The sequence below is a fragment of the Alligator mississippiensis genome, chromosome 5, assembly GCF_030867095.1.
Source record: "Alligator mississippiensis isolate rAllMis1 chromosome 5, rAllMis1, whole genome shotgun sequence".
Classification (NCBI taxonomy): Eukaryota; Metazoa; Chordata; order Crocodylia; family Alligatoridae; genus Alligator; species Alligator mississippiensis.
In genome coordinates, this window is record NC_081828.1 from 150,501,027 (window position 1) to 150,528,279 (window position 27,253).

Here is a 27,253-nt window from a genome sequence, read left to right on the forward strand (position 1 = left end):
CCTCGCCGCAGCCCAGCCCCGCGCGGCCCGGCCCGGCTCCCGCACCTGGTGCCGCCCGCCACCGCCACCCCCCCAAGTCCCCTCGTGCGTGACGGCGCCGCGCTCCCCCTCCGTCTGCGGGCAGCCCCGCGCCTCCTTCCTGAGGGGAGACTTCACACCCCTCGGGGGAAAGGCAGCAAAATGGCTTAGGAGGTGTGTGTGTGTGTGTGTGCGTGCGTGCCCCCCACACGGCCAACCAGTCTGTGTAATCCGGAGGAGAGGAGACGGGGGATTTCATAGCAGCCTTCGGTTCCCTGGCGGGGGTTACGGAGAGGCCGGAGTTGGCCTGTTCTCGGGGAGGGGGCAGAAGATGGAACAAGGAGCAATAATTTCAAGTTGCGGCAAGGGACGTTTAGGCAGGGTCTTGGCATAGGCAACTTCTGTGGGGGGACACGTGCAGCCCCTGAGCTTGGCCGCTGCTAGTTTCTGCGGGGGGCGGGGGTTGCTGCTCACCACCCTGCCACCAACGCTGCTGCCCACACATTGTGCCCCCCCAGTCTCGGGAGGCACCAATCATTCATGGGTTTTGGCAAACACTTTCTCAGAGGAGTGTGGGTGACTGGTGGCACCTTGGGGGGGCATGTGACCCACCAGCAACCAGTCAGTAACTGGGGCAGTCCCCCACAGCCAATCTCACTGACCGGGGGGGGCCCCATAGGTGCTCGCACGGACCGGGAAGCAGCGGCAACACTCCCAGAAGTGGCTGTGGCCCTTCATCCAGCACTCCTGTTCCCAGGCCAATACTCACAGCCCTCCTGCCTGCCCCCTCACCCCCATCGCCTAAGCAGGGAGCACAGCCTGTCAGGGGGTGCACCAGCGCTCTCCCCCATGCACCCCCTATACGTCACCAGTGCAGAGGAGGGTAGTAAGACACTGGAACAGGTGACCCCAGAGAGGTGGTGGAAGCTCCATCCTTAGAGGTTTTTAAGACCTGGGTACACAGAGCCTTGGCTGGGGCACATTTACATGTGCAATTAACTCCAGCACACATCCTGCCAGAGTTTATTGCTCCTGGGCCCAGGACAGCAGCATATTGAGCTGGGTGGGAGCAGCCCCAGTTGGCAGGGAGCTGTGGGGGTGGTCAGCTTGCCAGCCAGAAGCTGCTTCAGCCCAGCTCAACCTGCTCTCAAGGGACTGGCTGAGGCACAAGGGTGCTGCACGGTTAGTTTATTCCTGCCTAGTAGCACTGCACATGTAGACACTGAGACATTTACTGTGGAGCTAACTAGGCAGCTCCGCAGTAAAGTCTCGTGTAGACACACTCGGTGGTTTCTACTTCTGAATTAATATTACCACACCTGAGATAAGTGCTGAAGCTAGCGCTGAATACAGTTCTGCTGGGCTATGAAACAGAAGAGAGACATTACCAGGAATGGCTAAAAGAAAGCAAAATTGCAGAAGAAAGGATAGTTTGAATCGTGAAATATGACAATTATTGAAGAGGATAGCTTGTTATATTAACACCTGTGGAGTGGGTAGAATTCAGCAGGACTCAGGGAGATGATAATAAGCCATGAAGTCCCCTCCCTGCTGCCCAGGTAATTGGTTTTAAAGTTTGGGAGCAGCAGGAATCAAAGTGGGGGTCTAACTGCACTACTGCAACCCCCTGGATCTGCCCCTGTCAACAAGCATGGTAAATTCAGGACATTCAGAAATAAGGGTAACTTGAAAAGGAATTTGGGCATGGCAACATACAATTAAAGCACTTGAGCACCTTAACTTTACCATCTGACATTATCAAGCAACAGCTATATAATTACTATTAGCATAAGATTATAGTCCTGGGTTATAAAACTGCTCTTAAACACACATCAGTTTTGTTTTCCCCTCATGGCCTCACTCTAGGGCATAGTCAAGAATGCTTGAGGGCAGAGTCAAGGTTGCTTAGTTGCCCTAACTCTGCATTTTCATACTGGATAGCATTTGGATTTTTTTTTTTTTTCTGAATACTGATTTTTCAGAGGAAAGAGGATTTAAAATGCTGCTAAGGCAAGAAATACTAGTGAGTTTTAATCATGTGGCAAGTCTGAAGAGTATGTATTGAGATCATTCCTGACAACAAACAAGTGTGACTCCAGGTGCTACATTTTTAAAAGGACACATTTGAAAATTAATTGTAACTCAAAGTAATTAATACATGTTCTGAGAATTTAAAAGTAAATCTATTTTTGGCCCAAATAGCAAATGCTTTAATATTGGGGAGAATGGGCTGAATTCTTTGTACATAACTAAGTGATTGTCTCCCATTGTTAAGCGCAAAACAATCCTAAGAAGAATCACAGGATCATAGGAAATTAGGGCTGGAAGAGACATCATGAGGTCATAGTGGCCAGTTCCAAAGTCCCCAGGTCAGCAGTGGCTCTCAAAGCCTGGTGAGTCCCAGTAAACAGATGGGGAGGTAGGAGGCATTAAGCTTTGGGGGTCACAGCTGAATCATGAGACTTCAGGGACTGGGATCCTTGGACTGAAAAGAAACCTGGAATCTGTGAGAGTCCTAGTTCAAGCCAGGGGTCTCAGAAATGCCAGTCTCCCTGCTGCAGAGCCAGCAGCCAAAGCCAGCACCCAGCATTGTCCTTGTTCCTACCACTATTAACAAAGAAAGCCCAGTCTTCCTGAGAGAGCTGCCCCATAGCTGTGGGCCTCCTGGGTGAGCTGGCAGGAAAGCAAAGTTCCTGTGTTTTGTCAGAAGTTTATTGAAACATTCACTTTCATATAAACATTTCAGCTTTTCCAATCAGCACTTTTCAACACACATCTGTGTCACTGAAAAATTCCTGGCCAGTGTTAGCAGTTGGAGTTGATACAGTATTTTCAGGCAAAAATGTTACATTCAAGCTGACAGTGACCCTTTAAGATGGCTGCTAACGTCCCATATTTTTTAAGATAGGCTGTTAAGGTGGACTGGTCATTCAAACCCAAGCCTCGCAGAACTTTAAAAGAGAGCAATGGTGAGAGGTATAGTGCCAACAGAGATAGTCTGCACAAACTTTAAGGGCATTTTAAATTTAAAAAATGACTCCCTTTGAACACAACTTAAATCAGAGGAATTTTTATTTCTTTAAATAAGAACATGCAATAATTGATGAAGAGTAAAGTTTTTAAAACAATGATTACCTTACCTACTCTGTCTACTCTACATGTGAGATTGTGAATAAAAAAATGCAATGGCATGGTTATTGTTTTTGCTATTTACTTTTATTTTCCTTTCAATCAGTTAAAATATATTAATCTATTTCACTTTCATTTTCCCTGCCTGTGGAAGTAGTCTTGCTGACTTCAATAGGCCCTGTGATGCACAAAAGTTAAGCCCATGTGCAAATACTTGTAGGATCAAGGCCTAAGCACATACCTTCTTCTGGAGCTTTTTCTAAGTCCTATTTGTCTAGAGGAGTTTTATTTCTATTAAAAATAAAACCAAGTATGTAAAGCATGAGGCAGACACTGCCTTTTATTAAAATACCCATACCCTTTAAGCATTGTTTATATTTTATATGCGGCCTTGTTCATGTTAATTTTGTTAAGGGGAAATGAGTTCTGTTTTGAAATCTAAGTACATATATTAAGACAATAGTTATTACAAATTGAAAGAGCACTTTTACTGCACTTCCTTCTTATATCCTCAAGAGCATGATTGTCTTTCAGCACCCATATCTTTTTACCGTATTGCTTAATAGATAATGAGAACAATAAATCACCACCAGTGGCTAGGGATACCGTTTCTATAGTAACTTTTGTAAACACCAGTTTCATTATATATGCAGAACTAAAGCTTAGTATTACTGAGGAATAGCTCCAGAAGCTGTGCTAGGTAAGCTGTAATTTTTTTTCATTATAGAACAGAACAAGTGTAGTAGTATAGCCATTATCTTCATTCAAATCTTGCCTTAAATACTCCATAAATCAAAGCTGAAAGCTAATTTGTATTGGTGATGGCCAACATGTGCTGACCTGAGTCTGCCTACTATTTTGGTCTACATAACATATAAGGATTTACTAATTCCTTGGAAATGTTGGGTTGGCTCCTGAATTTTTGTTACATGTGGTAGCTGCACTGAAATCAATGTTGTTGTGATAAGTGATACCCCCATGATTCTGTATATGCGTTATAAGAGCCCCTGTTGAAATGGTATCAGTGCCATCCATATAAAGTATGCTTAAATATATAACTTAAAGAATGGGGGTAGTTGCAATGCATAAGCTTGATGTGGGGGTTATAATTCTAACTAGTTCTTGTTCTTACTCATTGTTGTCAGTAATGAAGTCTCTGTGGGCCTAATCAGACATCAAGCAATATCTTTAACCCCATGCTGTCTTCAATTTCTGTGGCTAGTTATCACAGTTGGCAGAATTATAACTAACTGATTCTGAAACTGAAATTTAGCAAGTAAGCACTTCTGGTGATGACACAGGAACTGAAAGAATTCACCTAACTGCCTCTTCGTTCTAATCCTACAGACACAAACATAATGTTTGATTGATCACAGGAAGGCTACTCATATGCAATAAGTTAAGCATGGTCAGTTTTAACTCAATAGGACTACAATGCAATATAAACATTGTTTTCATTACTAAGGTAAACAGGTAGGACTTTGACTAGAGAGAGAATCAGATCTGAAGAAGAGGAATGTCTTTGCACAGGCACTTGTTAGAACAGAATCATACTTTCTGAGGTGTTTGATCTGCCTGTGAACTCAGGGGGACTAGAGGAGTTTGAGATATTTGTATTTATTGTCATTCTTGATAAGTGTGCTTTTTGTCCAAACATGGCTTGGTTTTTTAAATAAAAATTGATGAAGTGTTATTGTGATACTCATGGGCTATGAATAGACATCACAGTTGTCCCAGGAAAAAAAGCCTTTTATGCTGAGATTGTACAGACAGATGTCTACTGTCCTCCTTCAGGTCCCTCTGAAGTATGCCAGATGTACTAACACTTTTCCCTGAGACATCCTGTTATACATATGTACAGTTATTGCAGTTCATTCTAGTGACAAGCCTGTTAGGTTGCATACTCTTGCTGGCTACACACTGGAAAAGGAGCATTAATGCAGCTTGAAAGGGTGATGTGTAAATGACTGCCACTCCTGTTTGATCCAGGTCAAACCCCAAGACAATCAGTTCTGAGTCAAATGAAAGATCTGACAGACATACAGAAATGTATCTACATACATTTATATGCATCTACAGACATGTAAATTCCAGGCAAATTATTAGGTGCATATGGAGTTTGTGTTCAGTTCTTACACAGGACACATTTTTTATTGACTTCAGTAAAACTAAGTAAAACCTAAGAAAGGGCTTTAACATTGGGCCCTAGAAATGCTAGACATTGTACTTTTCTCACACACATTGTTGACATCCTTAGGCAGTCAGCGGTTATACGTGTTACACATAACGTGTGTGTAAGTTGAGAAGCTGATTTTAGAAAATACTTAGCTTCACAATAAGGACTGAAAGGTATGATCATCAGGGCCTTCCTATGTGTTGTATAGGCCTATATTTTTATCATCTCAACAGACTCCAAATGGTAAACTGCCTCATTCAAGCATAACTAGTATTATTTTTCACCTTTAACTTTCTTTCTCTCCTCAGAGTTTCTTGCCCACAAAACACTTCCCAGAGACGAGCCTATGAACTCCACTTCACCTCCTGGATACTAAAAATCATGGACTAAATATAGACATTGGATTTATGACACATTATAACCTGCCTGACAGCTGACTTCCCAGGTACTTCTCCACTATTCATCCCCCTTCTCTCCCCCCCACCCAACGTGTCTCTCACCCATTGACTCCTCAATCTACATTTTCACTGACTGTCTATCTTATATGCATACCAGCCCACACTCTGGCTTTTTTACTTTTCATTCCATCCAGGAAGAGCACACATCAACTGCTGAAACTTCCTTAGCCTGACGAAGGGTTTTTGAACCCAAAAGGTTGCTTAAAAATTGTTCTCCAACTATTTAAGTTGATCTAATAAAAGATATCAGATTCACCCAAAGATCCTTGTCTGCCTATGTCCTTAGACTAACACGGCTACAACCTACACCCTTGCCCACTCTGCTGCTCTTTCTAATATCCTCTTCTCTCTTCTCCTGTTCTACTGCTCTTACTACCAGTATTAGGTGGAAGAATAATTATACCTCAAATATGGCTTACCTGCTGCTGCTCCTCACAGTTGGAACAACCTACTGATGCATAGTGTAGGACATCCCGCTTCTCAGCAGTCTTCCAAGCCTTGTCTCATCTTGCTATGGGTCTTGTCTGCATTGGTATTTTTCTTAAGCCTACTGGGTCCAGGCACCACTCTCTCTTAGCATCACTTCCACCCCTCCATTGCCTGCTTTTGGTGGTGCTGCTGCTGTTGCAGTCCCCACCAGCCTGGCCAACAGGATCTCTGGGCTCCCCCTCCCTCCTCCAGTTTTTGCTTCTCGCCACCCCTCTGGATGGTTCAGAAGTTGGACAGCCCTGCCCTAGAGGATCAAAGAACAGATGTAGTTTTAGATCTAGAGGAAAGTTATCCCTCCAGGCTCTTTCAAAGCAACCGTTTCCCTTCTGAATTCCTCCCTACCTCTACCCCTGCAACATCTAATGCTACAGGGGTCCTTGAAGCTATATGATTGCACCAAGGGTGGTTGTGGATTAGTGCATAATGTCAGAGCATTACAGTGGGATACATTGATTCCCTTTGGAGAAGACAGGGTGTAGTGCTCCTGTCCTAATTCATGTCCAAGGTGCTCTCTGTATTCTTGGGCTGTGACACAGTGGAAGGACTGTGACTCCAGCCCCTAATGAAGTGCTCTGAAGGAAGGTGTAGGATGCAGTTGCCATGCCAGCAAGTGAGTTTTACCTTTTAGGTGAAGAGTTTTTTAGCTAGGTATGTACCATTCAATAAAGTTTTGGGGTTTTTTATTTTCTTTAAACGTGTGTCCTTCATTGCTACTTTGGGAGTTGAAGGTTTGGGAGAAAGGGGCACGGTTAAGCAGAGACAAGATGATTATTACTGTAAATGCCTCTGAGTCTGCATGCAGATGATAAGAGAGTAGCTTGACAGGTAACAGAGCCAGTGCTTTGAGCTGTCAGACTCACACTACAGCTTTAGAGCATTGCACAGTTTCACCAAGGGATTAATTATATCATTGCAGCTGGTATAGCAGCCTTTGCTGTCTATACTGGCACTTCAGTGGTGCAGGATGGCACAGAATTTGCAATTGTTCATAGCCAGCAGCATGACACAAATGTTATGAATACTAGTGCCTCACTGGGAAGCATTTGTGTGACATGTATGCTACAAGGCTGCAAGAGTGGTTGCAATTGCAATACACACTCAAGCATAGGCAGTACATTTCTGTCCCACTTCTAACCTATTTACTGCAAGCTGAACAGAGCGCTACTCAAAAGGAGGGAGTGTGTATTGATGTGTTATAGATATATAAAAGAGGTGGAACCAAAGGAAGGACAATATTGTGGGAAGAAATTGGGAACAAAGAAAAAAGCAGGAGAAAAGAGAAGAAATGGTGAAGAATGAGGAAGGGCAGACAATAGCAATGAGAGGAAGTTAGTTATTGCTGAGGAAGTGTTTTCCACGTCACAGACTAGGGAGTAATACAAATACTGTATTATATTAATGGGTGGAGATATTGTGAAGACAGTATTTAGTGAGAGACTATGACATCATGGTTACATCACCCACTCACCTCATCCTAATCATGGTATAGGCAGCATAAGTTACTCAGTCAATCACGTTTCCCGTGTCTGGCTTAATTTGAGTAATTTACTTTGTCATGTCTACACATGGAGAAGAAGTTTGAGAAAGGGTGCTCTGCACCAGAGGTAGCACTCTAAGTGATGGGAGTGGTGGGTAAGTAAGAAAAAAACATACGCATAGGGGAGAAAGAAATGACAGATGTTAAAGAAATATGATTTCATATATGGCTCTTTCATTTGGCTATAAATTAGATTTTTTGGCTTCTGTTTAATTAATGGCATGCGTATCAATTGGAACTGGCAAATGGTATCTCACTTGACCACACTATAGACAAACTGCAGCAATGAAAGATATACACAAAAATATACTATTTATACTATTGTACACATTTTGTAATATTGACATCTGGTTTCAGACAATGATCCAAAATCCCATAGCCCAGTCCTGCAACACTTACGCACGAATAACTTTGCTCACGTATGGAATGCCATGAAAGCTAAGTAATCTATCTTTTATAGTAATAACATGACCACAAATTAACCAATGGGTTCCCAACTCTGAGCTGCACAGAAAACATTATAAAGTTTGTGCCTTTTAAGTGCTTTTTGATTATGTCTACACGTTCATTAATGCACCGTAATTATGGCACATTAAGTTTAGTACCTATAACAGGCACTAGCTTAATGCGTTGTAATCAGTGCTACTACACACTAGCACAGATGAAGTGTTTGTGTGATGCTTAATGTGTGACAAACCTGCTGTGCATTAGCACATTAGCATGAATTTCTCAGCTGCACTAATGTGCAGTAGAATTAGTCCAATGGGCATTAAAATCTCATATAGATGCTGCCTTTGACATTATCTTCACACATTAATTTAAAACTTTAGTCAGTATTTTAAATTGGGCTTTTTTCTCTGCTTCTATTTTAGTTTTAAACACTTAGCGATATCCAATTTTGGCTTATCTGTTCTTGGTAGAGCACTGGACTGGTACAGGGAGGGATATTACAAAAAGCTGGAATTGTAAGTTGTATTAATCCTTTCTGTCTCAATTTAGGACAGAGAAAACTATAATTCATTGTCATTAAATTGTATTGTCAGTATCCTACTGAAGTTCCTCAACCCTCCAACAAAAATGGGCAAGTCAAAACCTTATATTTTTAATGCAGGAAAATAGAACTAAAGGAGGGAAGGGAGAATGAGTCAATCAATATTCACACATCATAAAGGAGGAAAAAAGAGCATGAGATTCCCCCCTCTCCCCCCCCGCCAATTTTTTTCCTTTAAAACTGCTCTAGGCATTTGTAGGCATAGTATGGGTAGATCTTAAATCATAAGACATAACATCAGGGCTGCCTGTATAAGAAGCACAAACAGGAAGAAAAAAATAGTTGAGACTCTAGTTGCAACATTCAGTCAGATTGCAAAACCTGTATATTTTACATGAGGTTCTGTTGTATTATACTGTATGTTACATGTGTGAATAAACCAGGAATAAAAACACTACACATAGATATTGTCTACTGACTTGGACTTGTGATTTAGCAGCATTTCACACGTATTGACATGGATGTAAATGACATAAATAGTGCAAGACAGTAAAAAAATAAGGTTATTGTGGCCAAGATAGTTTTGTTGTTGAAATCAAACTTATTTTGGTTGCCTTTAAAATATTTTTAACTTAATGTAGTTTGTTTAAAAAAATGAATTGTCTTAATTATATAAAAAAGATAAGAAAAGGAGTTTGCTATGTTTGAAGCATTAAATTGTCCTAGCAGAGTTGTGACATTCACGTTATTATGGTCAATATGGTGAGGAAAGGCTAATTTTGGAGTTAACCCTGAAGTGTGATGCCTGAATCTCTACAGCTCTCAATCCATTGTTGTAAACATAACAATAAGATGGTCAAACCAAAAATAACTTTAAATCTTTTTAGGTGAACTTGTGCCAACTATAATAGGGGACATGCTTAAGTACATTTGACAACTACATTCATGGTAAGCCAGCTGTAAACTATGCTAAATCAACATAAACTAGTGGCAAAGCTGATTCTATAGAAGATTCATATGCTGCATAAGTTTATATTCTGAGTAGTCCTGCTGAGTACTAATGAGTGAATGAGGCCATGTCTCACAGGGAGATTTCACTAGTTAGACCAACATAATTCTTATTTGGGTGGTTCATTCTAGTGTAAAAGATTTTGTGGGAGGGGGAGGAGAGGGAAGGTGGTTTAGTTTAAACCCCTTATGACCGACATGAACTAATTCAAAAAGGTCTTTTAGTCCCAGAATAGAAGTGTCCACACGTGGGCAGGAGGGAGGAGTATTATATCAATATATTGGTTTAAGCTCGCATCTAAATTTATACAAGGAATGCTTTCTTACTTAGATAAGATCTGAGGACCTTGTCTACATTACAGTTTTACACATTTTGTGTGTCTGCACACAAATTTCTCTATGGTAGCAGATCCGTTTTCTGCCAGCAGAGTTATGGCCCCTCTGCCAAGCAGTATAAAACTTCAGCTTACATCTTCTGCTGACTGCTAAAGTCACCTCCCTAGCTGGTGCATTCCCAAGGTGTGTTTGGGCAGCACAGCTGCTGCAATACAGCTTCATAGATCCAGGAGAACTGTACGCACATGTGTGTGCTGTGGCAGCAGCAGCTGTTTTGTGATGCCAGAAGCAGAGCTGAATTATAGGGCTGTGCAAAATTTTGGAAGCCATTTCATTTCACAGGAGTTTTGGGCCATTTGAGTGCCTGGAACACTGAATCCAAATTGAAACAGAAGGCTCAAAAACATCTTCTAAACAAAACGAGCATCTGAAACATTTTGGAAATGTTTTGGAAATGTTTGGGGCATTTTTTGAGTTTTGAAGCTGTACGCTGCTGCCCTGCCATGCGACACAGCTCTTCTGTGCCGGGGGTCTCCTCACCGCCACTGCCCGCTCTACGCTGCCCCAGTGATGCAGGGCTGCATGGGGCAGGCAGCAGCAGCGAGGAAACCCCAGTGTGGATCTCTGCTTCCTGTGGAGCCAAATCGTGCGGCAGGGTAGTGCTGGTCTCTGCCATGTGACTCAGCTCTGCAGGGAGGAGAAATCTGGGGTTGCATGGGGCGGACAGCAGGATGAGACCCTAACATGGCTCTCTGCTCCCTGCGGAACCAGGTTGCGCAGCAGGGACCAGCAGGCTCACTTGATCTGTGCTGCTTCCCTGCCCCGCAACCTGGTGTGACAGGGATCAGAGACCTGCATGGGGTCTCCTCATCTGCACAGAGGGTAGTGGCCCTCCCCGTACCCCAGATGAGCCACCCATGGCCCTGTCCTGCTCCCTGCTGGGGCCCCAAGCCCCTGGCCCCAAGCCCCACCCAGCTGTTTGAAACAGATACAGAAGAGATTTGGCAGAGCTGAATCTCCAAAACAGATTTTGCTGGTTCAATTCCTCTGCTCCATGTTTGATTCCCTACCCCCGGTTCGATTCCCCAGCTCCCTGTTCGATTTGTCTGGGCGCTGGGGTGGCCCGTGTGTCAGCCAGAGCCTAGCACCACTTAGCCCCAGCGGCCCCAGCTCCCAGACAGTGCTCAGTGTCCTGCCAAGCCACGCTGCACCCGCGCCATGGGGCAGCTGCTGTATGGGTGCCAGTGGGGCGGGGGGCGATCCTCACTGCCCCATGCTGCACGGGAAGGCTCTACCATGAGCGCCCAGAGGCCCCATTCACCGCTTCTGCAGCCAGTGAGTGTGGGGCTTTTTTTTAAAGTGTCAGGAGGCTGTGGCCAGGCGGGGGATGGGGCTGGACAGGGCAGCCACGGGAGCTTCTCCCTCAGGTCCCCTGGCTATGCCTGCCTCTGCCCCAGCAGGGGAGCTGCAGGGGCTCTACCCTGCTGCCACTTGCTCAGCCGGCCTGGGGCGGGGGCACGATGCGGGCGCAGCTCACTCCGGGCAGCATCAGGGCATAGCCCCTGCTCCCAGTGCTGTCATGCCCACATCAGTGCTGGGAGCAGGGGCTCTGCCCTGCCAGCGCTTGCCAGCTGGGATGTGGCAGCATTGGGAGCAGGGGCTATGCCCTTCTGCTGCTTTCCCCCTTCTGCCTGGAGCAAGCTATACCTGCATCCTGCCCCCTCCCTGCCCACCCTGGCTAGGCAAGCAGCTGCAGGGCAGAACCCCCACTCCCAGCCCTGCTGCATCCACATCCCACACTCTCCCGCCCTGGCTGGGCAGCTTGTCTCAGCCCCAGCCCCAATCCCTCCCTCCTCCTTCCCCTCCCCTCCCCTCCCCCGACCCCAACAAACTTACCAGCTGGAGGCAGCTGTTAGCCACCTGTTTAGTTTATGGCTGAATCTCTGAATTGGCCAAATCTTTTTCTGAAACTTTTCAGAATTGATTCAGATGCTTTGAATTAATTCAGAACTTTTACTTGGTCTCCCAATTTGATTCAGATTTGGAGATGTGGTCCCCAAATCAGGCTGAATCTCCTCTGAATCCAATCAGCTACCAAAGCTTTGTACAGACCTACTGAATAAATACAGATAAGGTCTAGGTCTTTGTAGAACAAGGGTCCAAACATTTGCCTACAAAGGAAAAGTTTTAGGGTATTTAAACCAATGCAGTTATATTGGTATAAGCCCTATAAGAATATTATTCTAGAATGAATGCTTTTGGTGGGGATGGAAAAGATTTAAACTAAGCAAAGATGAATCCCTAACTTATTTAGAGAAATAAGGGATATAGTGGGTGTGTCTACATGAGATGAATTATGGAACAATAGAGCTAATTACTGTGCAGTAAGCAGCTGTGCCTACATGTGCAGCTGTGTACTGCTCAGTAATTGACTCTAATCATGAGTAAATTTGGTACCTGCAAATGCAAGTAGCAAATTTACTCGTGATTAGTAACTGTGCAGTAGCACATGTGTAGACCCCTGACAAGGAGTAGATGTGCTCCTGGGCAGCAAGGGGTGGGAGATTGCTCCCTGCCCCTGGGAGCTGCCTGCTGCCAGGGTGCAGGGACAATGTCCTCCTCCCCTAGCAGTAGGGAGCTCCCTGTCCCCACTTCATGATAGCGGGGCCAGTGCTGGGAGATCCTTCTTTCCCAGTTTGAGTCCCATGATTGCCGGACTGGGGCTGGGAGATCCTTCTTTCCCAGTGATGGCCCCATGACTGCGGAGCTGGCACTGGGAGAGAAGGATCTCCCAGCATGGCCCCATGACCATGGGGCTCAGACTAGGAGATAAAGATTTCCAAGATTCCCCTGGCTGCTGCAGGGGACCAGTGCAGGGCCAGTAGGGGTGGAAGCAGATTGCTGCCATGAGCAGAAAATCTGCTCCTGAGATCCTGCATGTGTAGACACCTGCCCGGGTCAGTTTACTCTAGAGTAATTTCATAGATTCATAGATGTAGGGTTAGAAGGGACCCAAGTAGATCATCAAGTCCAACCCCCTGCCCTGGGAAGGAGAGAATACTGGGCTTATATGACCCCAGCTAGGTAATTGTCAAGCCTCCTCTGAAAGACCCCCAAGGTAGAAGCCAGCACCACTTCCCTTGGAAGTTGGTTCCAGATCCTAGCTGCCCTGATGGTGAAATAGTGTAAAAATCCTGAACTCAGGGGTCCAGCTGGGAGCCTAGGCACACACCCAGGCTTGAACTTGCAACTCTGTAGGCCTGTAGTACAACACACACCCTTCTAGGCCAAGACCAAGCTCTCCCTAGTTTCTAGAATAAACTGAACTGGCATTATATGTATGTGTAGATGCACCCAGTAATAACTACTTAAAATGTCCCATGGGGAAAAATACAAAGTATGTTTACACCCAGCTTTGAACTGGTTTAACAAAAACAATTTAAAATATTTAGTAAATAAATTTAGTTAAGCTAGGTAACCTGTGTGTGTGTAGACAAGACTGTAGCAACTGTGCAGCAAATTTAGCCTTACATTAGCATATCTGCACCAATTGGGCCATACATGGCACTACATTAGGCCTTCAGTTTAAAAATTGGAATACACTGAATGTAACCAAAAAAGTATGATATCACTCTAATCATAGACTTCACCTTTTTTTTATTTTCCATGTGCCTATTTATTTCTTTTACACTGCTAAAGCAGCACAACCTTCTCAGAGAGATTTATTGTGCTAGGGAGCTATCATCTCCTTCCTTGCTCATGTAATAGACTGAGAACAGTAACCTTCTGCCTCGCAACCACTGGCACAGTCCTCCCGGGGGTGTGGGCCCCCGGATCTGCTTGCCAGATGACAGGAGGCTGTCACTGCCAGCAAGTGACAGTTTTGCTTGTCAGTACCCTGAGGTGCAGTTTCCCAGAAACCTCTGCACCTATCTCCTTTAAACTTGGCAGGCTTCATGCACTCAGAAGGGGCTACCATCCCTGCAATTTTCATCTGAATCAGGCTAGAAATGACAAAGTTATAGGCAGTTTTGTGCTTCCCCATTATAGCCTATGGGTGAAACATTGAAACAGCGTCAAAACAGCAAAACAGTTCGATGAAACAAACGGAACAATGCTTTTGAAACTAAATGAAACTTGAAATGAAACCCTGTTCTGTCAAAACATCAATACGGACGTCGAAGCGGAATGGTGCTTTTCTCATACCCCTAGTACATATGCACACAGTAGTTAAATTTAATGAAGAGACTGCTGCTGAAGAAGCCATGGCCTTTATATATGTAACATTGTAATAACGTAAGCAGGGGAGAGTGTTCAGATGCTTTGTAATACTCTATCTGCTCTTTGTGAGATGCATGTTTGGAAATACTGAAACTTTCTCTTTATTTTACACTGATTAGATATAGAATTTCTTATCTGTTACATATTATAGGCAGAGCAGGTAGTTCCATGGGCAGATAAAGCTGTCTGACATTTCCCCATGTCTTTACTTATAGCTTTGCCAAACTTGAACTGTGGGAGCTGAAATGTTCTATGCCTCAGGCTGCATTCTTTTCTACTAAAATGATTCAGTCACTTCCAGGAACAGGATTAGAGGAAAAAATAGGGACAAAGCATGAATATTACCTCCCCCACCTCCAACCCCCTCCCCTCAAAAAAAGATATTACAATCCTTACAAATATTTTAGAGACACTGGAATGACCACATGCTTCAGAGCTGGACCTTGAAATTACCTGGAGATCTGCCTTTGTCAGGGCTGCACCAGTTGCCATGCCCATGTAAATCTGCCTGATATAGACTAAATTATAAATCTTTGAAAAATCATTTGGAACATGCTTAGTAGAGGCTTGTTAAACATGGGTAGCTCAATTCTCTATTTCTTCTGGGCTTAGCATATTCCAGCCTGGATCAGCAGCCTTCACAAGTGCTACTGCTCTCAGTACAGCACCCACTAGGAGGACCTGGTAACAAGCAGATTGAGCACGTCTTACCTGCCACTATATTGAATCTGGGAGCTCTGCTGAGAAGCACAATTTGTCCACTTACTCTTTACTTCCCACAGGCCACATCCCAGAAATTAAGTAAATGTAATCACTTTAGGGCCATGCATATACAACAAAGACCAAAAGCATGAGTGGCTCTTGGGAGTGCAGTCATCACCACTCTAAAGAGGCTACATTGCCTATCTCTAATTACATAAACCTTTTTTTTCCTAGTTCAAACCCTACAGTTGTGTTTTCACACCTATAACTGTTGTTAATGGGGTTCATGATTTAACATGCACCAGGCCACAGGCATCTACATGCACAACCAAAATTACTGGGAACTTTCTTACCTCAAACAGCAAGGATTGAAAGTTCTCACAGTCATGGAATTATGATGAGTGGAATAACAGAGACTTGGTGGGGTAGATCACATGACTGAGCAGGGGGTTGGAATGGATGACCTCCTGAGGTCCCTTTTAACCCTAATTGTCTATGTTTCTATGATTAGAGCCCTGTCATGGATGGATATAAATTGTTCAGGATGGACAGGCAGGGGAGAAGAGGAGGAGGAGTTGTGCTGTATGTAAAATTGCGGTAGGATTGGTCAAAGCTTCAGCACAAAACAAGAGATAGGACTGTTGAAAGTGTCTGGGTTAGGGCCAGAGGAATAAGGGTTATGTCATGGTGGGTGTCTGCTATAGACCACCAAATGAGGAGGAAGAGGTGGATGAGGCTTTCTTCAAACAGCTAGCAGATTCCTGATCACAGGCCCTGGTTCTTCCTGGGGACCTCAATTACTCTGACATCTGCTGGGAGGACAATATAGCAGTGCACAGGCAATCCCAGAATTTTTTGGAGAGTGGTGGGGAACACTACCTGGTACGGGTGTTGGAGAGGGCAGCCATGGGCTGTGTTCTCGATCTCTGGCAAATTAGAACAATATAGCTAGCAAGTATGGCAGAAGACCAGCTTGTCTTAGCAGAGAACTCTTCAGGAAGCTAAAATACAAAAGGAAACTTACAGTAAGTGGAAACTTGGACAAACAACTAGGGAGGAGTATGAGTATTGCTCAGGCATGCGGGGATGAACTCAGGAAGGCCAAAGCACAACTGGAGTTGCAGATAGGAAGGGATGTGAAGGCTAATAAGAAGGGTTTCTACAAGTATGTTAGCAACAAGAGGAAGATCAGGGAAAGTGTGGATCCTTTACTGAATGGTGGAGGCAACCTAGTGACAGATGATGCAGAAAAGGCTAAAATGCTCAGTCCCTTTTTACCTGTCTTTACAGGCAAGGTCAGCTCCCAAAGTACTGCACCTAGCAGCAGAGTTTGGGGAGAAGGTGAGCAGCTGACAGTGGTGAAAGAACAGGGTATGGACTATATAGAAAAGCTGGACATGTACAAGTCCATGGGGTGGATGTGATATACCCAAGGGTGCTGAGGGAGTTGACAGATGTACAGAGCTACTGGCCATTATATTTGAAAATGTGTGGCAGTCAGGTGAGGTCCCAGGTGATTGGAAAAGGACAAATACTGTGCCCAGCTTCAAGAAAGGGAGGAAGGAGGATCCAAAGAACAACAGACTGGTCAGCCTTACCCAGTTCCTGGAGAAATCATGGAGCAGGTCCTCAGGGAATCTATTTCTAAGCACTTGGAGGAGGAGGTGTTAGGAACAGGCAGCATATTATGCCTGACCAACCTGATTACTTTCTAAGATGAGATGACTGGCTCTGTAGATGTGGGGAAAGCAGTGGATGATATACCTTGGTTTTAGCAAGATTTCGATATGGTCTCCCACAACATTCTTTCAAGCAAGCTAAGGAAGTACAGGTTGGATGAACAGACTGTAAGGTAGATAGAAAACTGGCTTGATAGGCTCAAAGGGCTCAATCAATGGCTCAATGTCTAGTTAGCATCTGGTATCAAGTGAAGTGCCCCAAGGGCCAGTTTTGTTCAATATAGTTTCATAGTTGGTAGGGTTGGAAGGGACCTGAGCAGATCATTAAGTCCAACCCCTGCTATGGCATGAAAGAGTACTGGGGTCAAATGACTCCAGCAAGGTGTTCATCCAGACTCCTTTTAAAGACCCTTTTAGGAACAGGAACTCTCCCAATGCCTGCTGGTCCCCCCTGACTAGTTTGTAAATGGCCGCTAGATCCCCCCTCAGCCTTCTCTTGTGGAGGCTGAACAGGTTCAGGTCCCTTAGCCTCTCCTCATAGGGTCTGCCCTGCTGACCCCTTTTAAAGACCTTTTAGAGGGTCGCACCCAGAGAGTCGTGGTGGATGGGTCGGTTTCGACCTGGAAGGGTGTGGGCAGTGCGGTCCCGCAGGGCTCGGTCCTTGGACCGATACTCTTTAATGTCTTCATCAGCGACTTGGACGAGGGAGTGAAGTGTACTCTGTCCAAGTTTGCGGATGACACAAAGCTGTGGGGAGAAGTGGACATGCCAGAGGGCAGGGAATAGCTGCAAGCAGACCTGGACAGGTTGGACAAGTGGGCAGAAGACGACAGAATGCAGTTCAACAAGGAGAAATGCAAAGTGCTGCACCTAGGGAGGAAAAATGTCCAGCACACCTACTGCCTAGGGAATGACCTGCTGGGTGGCACGGAAGTGGAAAGGGATCTTGGAGTCCTAGTGGACTCCAAGATGAACATGAGTCAGCAGTGTGACGAAACCATCAGAAAAGCCAATGGCACTTTATCATGCATCAGCAGATGCATGATGAATAGATCCAAAGAGGTGATACTTCCCCTCTATTGGGCGCTGGTCAGACCACAGTTGGAGTACTGCGTGCAATTCTGGGCACCGCACTTCAAGAGGGATGTGGATAACCTGGAGAAGGTCCAGAGAAGGGCCACTCGTATGGTTAAGGGCTTGCAGACCAAGCCCTACGAGGAGACACTAGAGAACCTGGACCTTTTCAGCCTCCGCAAGAGAAGGTGGAGAGGCAAACTTATGGCTGCCTATAAGTTCATCACGGGGGCACAGAAGGGAATTGGTGAGGTTTTATTCAACGAGGCACCCCCGGGGGTTACAAGAAATAATGGCCACAAGCTAGCAGAGAGCAGATTTAGATTGGACATTAGGAAGAACTTCTTCACAGTTCGAGTGGCCAAGGTCTGGAACGGGCTTGCAAGGGAGGTGGTGCTCTCCCCTACCCTGGGGGTCTTCAAGAGGAGGTTGGAAATGCATCTAGCTGGGGTCATCTAGACCCAGCACTCTTTCCTGCCTATGCAGGGGGTCGGACTTGGTGATCTATTGAGGTCCCTTCTGACCCTAACATCTATGAATCTATGAAAACCCCCAGGGTAGGAGCCAGCACCACTTCTCTTGGAAGTTGGTTCCAAATCCTAGCTGCTCTGACGGTGAAGTAGCGCCTCCTGATATCTAGCCTGAATCTACCCTCTGCCAGCTTGTGACTGTTATTACTTGTCAATCCTGGTAGCGCTCGGGGGAACAGGGACTCTCCCAATGCCTGCTGGTCCCCCCCTGACTAGTTCGTAAACGGCCGCTAGATCCCCCCTCAGACTTCTCTTGTGGAGGCTGAACAGGTTCAGGTCCCTTAGCCTCTCCTCATAGGGTCTGCCCTGCTGACCCCGATCATGCGAGTGGCCCTCCTCTGGACCCTCTCCATGCTGTCCACATCCCTCCTCAAGTGCAGCACCCAGAACTGGATGCAGTACTCCAACTGCGGCCTGACCAGTGTCGCATAGAGGGGGAGGATCACCTCCTTGGACATGCTTGAGATGCATCGGTGGATGCATGACAAAGTGCGGTTGCCCTTCCTGACCGCATCCCCACAGTCGGCCCATGTTCATATTGGCCTCAATAATGACTCCAAGATCTTTCTCTGCCTCTGCACTGACAAGAAGGGAGTTCCCCAGCCTGTAGGCATGCTGCTGGTTCTTCCTCCCCAGGTGCAGAACCCTGCACTTGTCAGCGTTGAAACCCATCCTGTTTTCATCCACCCACCCCTGTAGCTTGTCCAGATCCAATTGCAGCCTATTCTTTCCTTCTAGTGTGCCCACTTCACCCCACATCTTAGTATCATCTGCAAAATTGAAAAGGGTGCATTTTACCCCTTTGTCCAAGTCACTGATGAAGATATTGAACAGTGCAGGCCTGAGGACCGAGCCCTGTGGAACCCCACTGCCCACATCCCTCCAGGTCAAAAATGACCCATCCACCACCACTCTCTGGGTGCGGCCCTCCAGCCAGTTAGTGGCCCATCTGACTGTGTGGGCATCAACACCACAGTCTCCTAGCTTTTTAATGAAAATGGGGTGAAAGACCATGTTGAATATGTTCATCAATGACCTGGCAGATGGGATAGAGTGCACCTTTGGCAAGTCTGCAGATGGGGAGTAGTAGATATGCTGGAGGGTAGTGCTAGAATCCAAAGACAAGTTGGAGGACTGGAGTAAAAGAAATCTCAAAAGATCCAACAAGGACAAGTGCAAAGTCCTGCACTTAGGACAGAACAGACCTATGCACCAATACAAGCTGAGGACCAACTGGCTAAGCAGCAGCTCTGTAGAGAAGGACCTGGGAGTTACAGTGGACAATAAGCTGAATACGAGCCAACAGCGTGCCCCTGTTGCCAAGAAGGCTAACAGCATACTGGGCTACATTAGTAGCAGTGCTGCCAGCAGATGGAAAGATGTAAATATTCCCCTCTATTTGCCATTTGTGAAACCACATCTAGAATACTGTGTCCAGTTTTCAGCTCTCCACTACAGAAAGGATGTGGACAAATTGGAGAGAGTCCTGCAGAGAGCATCAAAAATGGTTAGGGGGCTGGGACATGTGACTTCTGAGGAGAGGCTGAGGGAACTGGACTTATTTAGTCTGGAGAAGAGAAGTGGGGGAGGAATTTAATAGCAGCCTTCAACTTCCTGAAGGGTGTTTCCAAAGAGGATGGAGATTGTTCTCAGTGATAGCAGATAACAGAACAAGGAGCAATAGACTCAAGTTGCAGTAAAGGAAGTTGAGGTTGGGTATTAGGAAAAACACTCTCAGGAGGAAAGTAGTAAAGCAGTGGAACAGGTTACCCAGAGTGGTTGTGGACACTCCATCCTTGGTGGTTTTTAAGACCTGGCTAGACAAAACCTCAACTGGGATAATCCATTTGGGGATAGCCCTGCTATGAGCAAGGGGTTAGATTATATAACCTCCTGAGATCCCTTCCAACCCTAATTTTCAATGATTTTATGAAAGCCCCTGTGGCTCTCTTCCTCAACTATGAAGTACTACCTCCTTTATTACTATGAAAAATGTGTATTAGTAAAATACATACTGTTGTATTACAGAAAAAGTTCTGTATTTAGGGTTTAACAGTGTACAGTAATAAGGCATGGGGCCATATATCAAATAATGAGGCAACAACAAGACATTGAAAAAAACCCCACTCAGCTCAGAGAGAATATAGTTGAAGACTCTATTACTTGGTTTTAGTCAGTTTTAAAAGTTTATATTATCTTAGTAACCGTGGATTTATTTTATAGAATGACAGGGGAAACAAAGTTGCAAAGAAAATCAAAGACCTCCAACTTTCAATTTTATGAAGAGGACGACGATCATGTCAAGGTCACTACTGTGCCTGGGAAAGTAGATTCTGAAGATATTCCAGTTCTGTGTTCAACATGTCAACAAACAATATACCCAAGTCATCTTCATCATCATAAAAAAGAGCACAAAGCCCTCATGGTTCTGGGTTTTAGTCACCCATGGTCACAGACGGACACAAAAACACTTTTAACTAGGAGATGGAAACTAATCAGAAGACTGCTCAAGTCTTCCGAGTACAATGAAAGAGAGAAGCAGAAGATTGATTATTCATTTGAGCTACTTAAAGGTAGGTCAAAGTGTTCATCATATTATGATACTGATAATATTGTCAACAGTTGTAGGTATCCTACAGTCAGAAATTCTCTAATAAAAGCTTTAGCAGTCTGTCAAGATAAAAATGCTATGTGGAGGCCAGATATGGAAGACACATTTGTTGTGGTAGATAACTATGGAAACAAATCAGACAGATGTTTTTTGGGTGTGCTTGATGGATGGCATGGCATGTCTGCTGCTGAAACGGTTTCAACTGAACTTCCACTTTTATTTCTTGACCAACTTTCTCAAGCCGATTCCTCCTACAAAGTGCATGAAGATGAGCAAACCATTCTAAACTCTTTTTCCACAGTAATCAAGGAGAATTATAGGGAACAGGAGAAAATTTTCTTTGATAAAACACAGATTGGTAACACTGCCAGCACAAACACCTACGAATGGATTCACAAAGCATATGCCAAGGCATTCTGGAGAATGGACAGACTTTTACAGCTGGGAAGGAATGAAGTTTCCAAAGTTCGCTGGAGTGGCTGTACAGCTGTCACCTGTTTATTGGAAAGAGTCAGCAATGGAAAGCCAGGCTGCATCAAGAAACAAGACAAGGCAAAGTTGCCCCAAAACAGCAACAGCAACTATTCAATGGATTCATCCATAAGTGGTGGTGGCATATTACATGTGGCTAATACTGGTATGTAAATTACTGAGTTATTTTTCTTTTTCCCTTGTGCTTCCACCACTAGTTGCCTTGGATGTTTTCAGTATTGCATGAAGGAAATCTGCTTTGAATAGTCCTTTCTTCTCTTGGTCTATTGTTTCCATTTGAGTAGGACTAACCCCAAACTTTTGAAACATTAAGAGATTATTTTCATACTGAAGTACTTCTTTTAAAAAGGAAGCTCTACCCTGTTCTGATTCTGTTTTCACTACTCTTATTCTTGTCTTCTGACTGCCATAGTGATAAACACATACATTGCAAACAGAAAATAATACATTTTCACCACTCCTCCCTCCCATTAAACTTACCTGGAGGCTTCCCATTTCCTCCATGTAAAATACCTTTGTGTAACAAGACCCCATTGTGATTAGAGGCAAGGCATTTTACTTTGCAGATGTGTCCAAGCTTTCATAGGGGACAAACCAGATTGCATACCTGAGTAGAATGACCCCAGAAAAATAAAGACAAAAAATAATTTTGACATTAAAATTATATGCAATCATTTTTGTTTTGGAATGTTGTAAGAAACATTCCTGCATAATTTTAAACACCTAAATACATTACTCTGATCACATATCCATCTTTTCACTCTACCAAACAAGTATTCGTATGTCAGAGAATGGCCTGTCAGACCACATTATATAATCATCTCTTTGCATTGCTAATGTTCCTGTCGTTATAGCAAAAGACACTGATTTTAAGACTGCAAATTATATTGCAGCCACAAGTGAAATGGGACTTTAATTCAATATAATTCCTCTCTGCAGACTGTCACTAGTTTTACAGATGTACCTAAGCTAGTTTTGAAGAGCATACTTTTAAGTAGCAGAACTCAGTGTGGCTTGCAGACCCATTTGGGAATCTGAGAAATATTCAGGCAGCTGGCCCATACTTTGTTCCGCACTGCTGCAATTTTCCTTATCAATACCCATGCTTGCACGTTCAAGTTAGCTTGGGTATATATGCACAAACTGCTGTCTCACTTTTTGCTGCAATGTAGACATACAGATAAAAAAGTCCATTTCCAACATTTTCTTGGCTAGCAGACACTAATCTGTCACTCCTTTTACTGGATAAGGAGCTTGCATTGTGGCCTGAACGTAATAAACTTGGGAAGAGTCTGTTCTTTGGTAACAGTGTTCCTTAGCTGCAGCACTACCTGTACTTCTATGCCCTGCTCATATCTTCTTCTCTCCTCCCCCACAGCCCAAGCTGCAGCCTGGACTCAACATATTAACTCTGCTGTCCAAGTCAAATGTAACTACATGAAGCAGGGCTCCAATTTGGACCAATCCTTTTGGGAATAAAAAGCCACGAATAATTGCAGTTTATAAAATATATTTCACTTTTTACTCACCCTAATAAGCCATGTTGGAAAATCAAATTATAACAGCTTTCAAGTAAAGCTCCCCCTCCCTACATACTGGTCATATGCATCCTTACACCCACAAAGCAACTTGTGCATCACCTTACAAAAGTGGAGTAACAGATATGAATTTGAGGTAGCAGGAAAAACGCACAGTGGTTTGAAGCTTAAATCCAACAGATGTTTTTTGTGACACTATCAAAGCTATCATGCAATTCTCAGGTAAAGTCTAATGCAGTTATAAAGGGATGTCACAGGTCTCACAACTGTGCTACATTAGCAGACATGCTAGAAATAATTCAGTATACTGTAACTTCTCTTTATTTACCATCAGAAGCTGATATTCTTATGCATCCCCACAAATATGAAGAAATCATCAAAAGCTTTACCGCTTACAAGGTGGCCTTAAAATAAAACCCACCCATTCAAAATTTGAGAAACCTTATTTAACATACCATCACAGGTAGACTTCACATTAATATGTCATGCTAAGTTGTATTTCAAATGTGAGTGCTGCCTGTACACAGCCTACAAAACTTTAACATCACTATCTTATTTTCCTCAAGTATTTCCTCAAATATTTACTGAACATGTCTGAAGTTGACACACTGTGATGGCTGGAGATTAACACTTGAAAGCTTTGTGCTAATGTTTCTAGAAGTCTATGCATTGCTTTGCTACATGCAAAGTGCACAAGCTATTGAGGCAGAGGGTGATCAACTGAAACAGGATGTCCACAAATGTGTGTAGCCAAAACTGACATTGGTGCCATCAAAGGGACCAGCTACGCATTTTAACTCCCCCACATGAATGACCCACCCAGCTTTGGAGAACACAGCATTCATAACACTACTGCTGCTTTAACACTTCCTTTGCTCCCTCCCATCTGTATTAGAGTTCTGCTTTGAAATTCTGTTAATATGGGAAGAATTGAATCCCCCTCCCTTTTGGATGTGTTAATACTGCAGAGCCAAAACTGCTCAAACAACAGATCCTTTACCTCCCCAGATCCTGTTTGCAAGTCTGATCTATACAGGAACTTTCATAGGTATCTTCCAACCCAGTCTAGCCACTGTGTTTTCTAGTTACTAAGGCACAGGCCACACACCAATTCCCACGGGGCAATCTAATAACAAGGATAAAGTTCAGTTCCATTGCCAGAAACCTGAGTCTACTCAAATACCAAAAAAAAAAAAAATGCAGGATATTAATCCAGGAAAAGAGACACAAGGCAACCCTCACCAGGGTGAAATTCTGTTGGACCTTTCAATGGAACTAATAAAATAGGCAGGTCCTTGAAGGTCTTAAGATGAGAGGCTTCTCTTGTCCCTTTCATAAAAATCACCAAAAGTTACTGTTTTCCTGAAAACCACCCAGTTCTAGCTATGTTGTTCTAATTTGCATTGTTAAAAAAAATAATTTATATTTTATTGTAACAAATTGATCTCTGCAGCTGAAAATCCTTATGCCAGCATAAGGAGAAAGTAATTTAGATCTTGCAAAGGAATGCATGTTAAGTTAAAAAGCAACATAACAACCAATGTTGTTATATCCACAAGTGTGTGGCAGTGCTGCACTATCCCCCAGTACTATACCATTCCCTTATGCAATTTGCTGCTCACCTTTCTGTTCCTTGCTTGATTTGATGTTTTGTTTTCTAGTCCCTGCCCTATCTGTTACTATGCTGTCTGTCCCCTTCCGTATGTCATGTGCCACAGAGACAGCCCATATCACTTGTAGTAGTAGTGCTGCAGGTTGGCCAGCCCTGGTCAAAAGCAAATGCTAGAACTATACTATTCCTAAAGGACCCTCCACATATGCAGGTAAAGGCACAAGGGGATCTAACACATGATCCACACAGTTGCACCTCCTACCATGCCACACATGTCCATGGCAGGAGGTACTCACATTAGATTCCATTGTACCTTATTGCTGGTGCAGGGGGAGCCCGATCCCAGGCTCCCCCTGTACCAGCAAGAAGCAAGCTCCTGCAGCTGCGGCAGGAGGGGCTCTCCTAGCTCCAGGTTTCACACACCCCTGAGGTTGGGAGATCAAGGCAGCTGTGACCTTCCAGCCCCATGGGTGGGAAAAGCCCCCAAGGCTGGAAGACTGCAGCGGCTGAGATCTCTCAGCACCAGAAGCACTATTTTATGGTGTGATAGGTACTTTCACATGTAGCTGGTCTCAAGGCAACTATGCAATTAACCAGTTAATTGCACAATATCTGTAACATATAGAGGGGGCCTAAGTTAATCTATTCATACTATCCCAGTCTGTATATGAAACACACATTACATAGTGCTAAAATACCATAGTAAATTACAAATTAAAATCAAGTCAGTCACTTTCTGTAGCTTTAATTTACATTTCCTGCATTGGTGTTCTACAATTTTTAAAGCCTATGTTTTTAAAGTCTTTGTTTTTCACTAACAAGCATATTCTGATTTGAATAAGAAATGCTAACACAATTACATTTTCTCTTCTATACATTCAACCTCCTTCTCAATTGCCTTTGAATGTCCTTCTATATCACACTAGAAAAATCAGTGTATTCATTAATACTTGACTACCTCCCTTTGAAACTGTAAGATGGGGTATAGTATTAACAGGTAATTTGGAACATATTATATTCTTGGCAAAATATTTATAATTTAAATCAGACTTAAAAACTTAATAGCTTTTAAAGCCAGGTTTATTTGGAAAGTATGCATGCCTTCTAAAGCTAACTTGAGACCATTCATAGTAGATAGCTTAAGGATACATGTCAGTGTACATCATAACATAAGCTACACAAAAGCTATGTAAAAAGGACAACACAAAGTATCAGTCCAAGAATAGGTTTTTAACCAGGCTGGTGAGATTTTGAAACAGTCTATCACGATGGGAAAAAAGCAAAACAAAAGTAGTTTTAAAATGGAGATTAGTAACTAGATAAAAATGACATGCATGACATGACTTACACACAATAGGAGGGACCCCAGAATGTCTAGTCCAGATTCATGTCACCAAATAAGACTCATTACTGTGACTGACCTATCAGCAACACTGTTTATTATGAGTTTCTGTTCAATCATGAAATGCAATATTTTAATTTTAGGTAATGTACATGCAGTCTTATGCAAACATGGAAAAGGCTACTGCCTTACCAAAGAGCACAGCACTTCAAATTTAACTGAGAGAACACGTATCCTTCAAAATGGTGGGAACATCAGTACAAATGAACCCAAAGGACTAGTAGAAGGACTCATCAGAGCTACTCGTGGCCTTGGACATCATGGAGACCCAAAGTTGAAAAAATCCGTTATTCCTGTACCTCATACGACCTCTATTCCTGTAGATGAGTCATGTCAATTCCTCATTTTAGCTTCTAATGGGCTTTGGGAAGTTTTGGATAAAAGTGAAGTGGTTAAATTAACATTAACAATGTTCACCTATTATTTGGAAATGTACAAACATGCTGAGCTAGAGTTTTCTGTGTGTAAACAGCAGGACTCAATGGTTCCCTCTGTGGATGACCTAATGGAAGAAGTCAACTTACTATATTTTAATAAAAATGTTTTTCTGAATCAATCTGAAGACAGTTCAAAACAAAATGATGCAAGTTCGCACTTGTCTAACAACAGAAGACATTTGCAAAATGAAGACAAACTGCAGTCAGGTTTCAGAGACAGTTTGGAAAAAGAGCATGAACTAGATGACCATAGAAAACAACGTGATACAGAAGTGTGCCTCTCTGATAATCACAGACCATGTTCACAAAACACAGAAATAATCCAGTTAGGCTCCATCACTCAAGAACATTTTGAAGTAGCAGAAAAGCTGGAAGATGTTACAGAAGTAGGCGTGTCTAACAATCGTGAATCACACTCACAAACGGCAGGACGAGGAAGAAATAACTCTGAGACCTTCTATGAGAAGGCAGCAAATTATATTAGCAAACAACTGGTAAAGACTGCGGTAGCAGCAGGTTCTAGAGAAAACATTACTATTTTAGTTGTACTTCTGAATGGATGTGACAAGATACCCAATTATATTAGCATATAACATATACCGCATGCTTAGTAGAGTAGCACAGTGTGTATAATAAGCCTGAATTTGGCAAATGTCATGTAAAGTTACTCGTAAACATCCCTACATCTCATATACAACTGTGTGAATGCACTAGCTACAAAGTTATGAAATGCAATAAACACTAGTCACACTA

The 27,253-nt window shown here is 43.7% G+C and overlaps 1 protein-coding gene across 3 annotated transcripts; it reads left to right on the forward strand.

Moving 5' to 3' along the window:
* Nucleotides 1–27,253, forward strand: PP2D1 (protein phosphatase 2C like domain containing 1). 3 transcript variants are annotated; one of them, XM_019498059.2, is made up of 5 exons: nucleotides 1–192; nucleotides 5,632–5,768; nucleotides 20,632–20,981; nucleotides 21,321–21,656; nucleotides 26,147–27,253. In XM_019498059.2, the coding sequence occupies exons 3-5, from the start codon at nucleotides 20,633–20,635 to the stop codon at nucleotides 27,091–27,093; spliced, it is 1,632 nt and encodes a 543-aa protein (XP_019353604.2). In that variant the 5' UTR covers nucleotides 1–192; nucleotides 5,632–5,768; nucleotide 20,632; the 3' UTR covers nucleotides 27,094–27,253. The 3 variants fall into 3 exon arrangements, with proteins under 3 accessions (XP_019353604.2, XP_006268551.3, XP_059584852.1); XM_006268489.4 differs by having other exon boundaries at nucleotides 20,632–21,656; XM_059728869.1 differs by lacking the exon at nucleotides 1–192 and adding an exon at nucleotides 3,787–3,847 and having other exon boundaries at nucleotides 20,632–21,656.

Excerpts from the sequence above, each read along its gene's own strand:
- PP2D1 (XM_006268489.4), top strand. The coding sequence starts at position 20,633 with ATGACAGGGGAAACAAAGTTGCAAAGAAAATCAAAGACCTCCAACTTT. Across the intron at positions 21,657-26,146 it reads ATTACATGTGGCTAATACTG|GTAATGTACATGCAGTCTTA; the intron begins GTATGTAAATTA and ends TTTTAATTTTAG.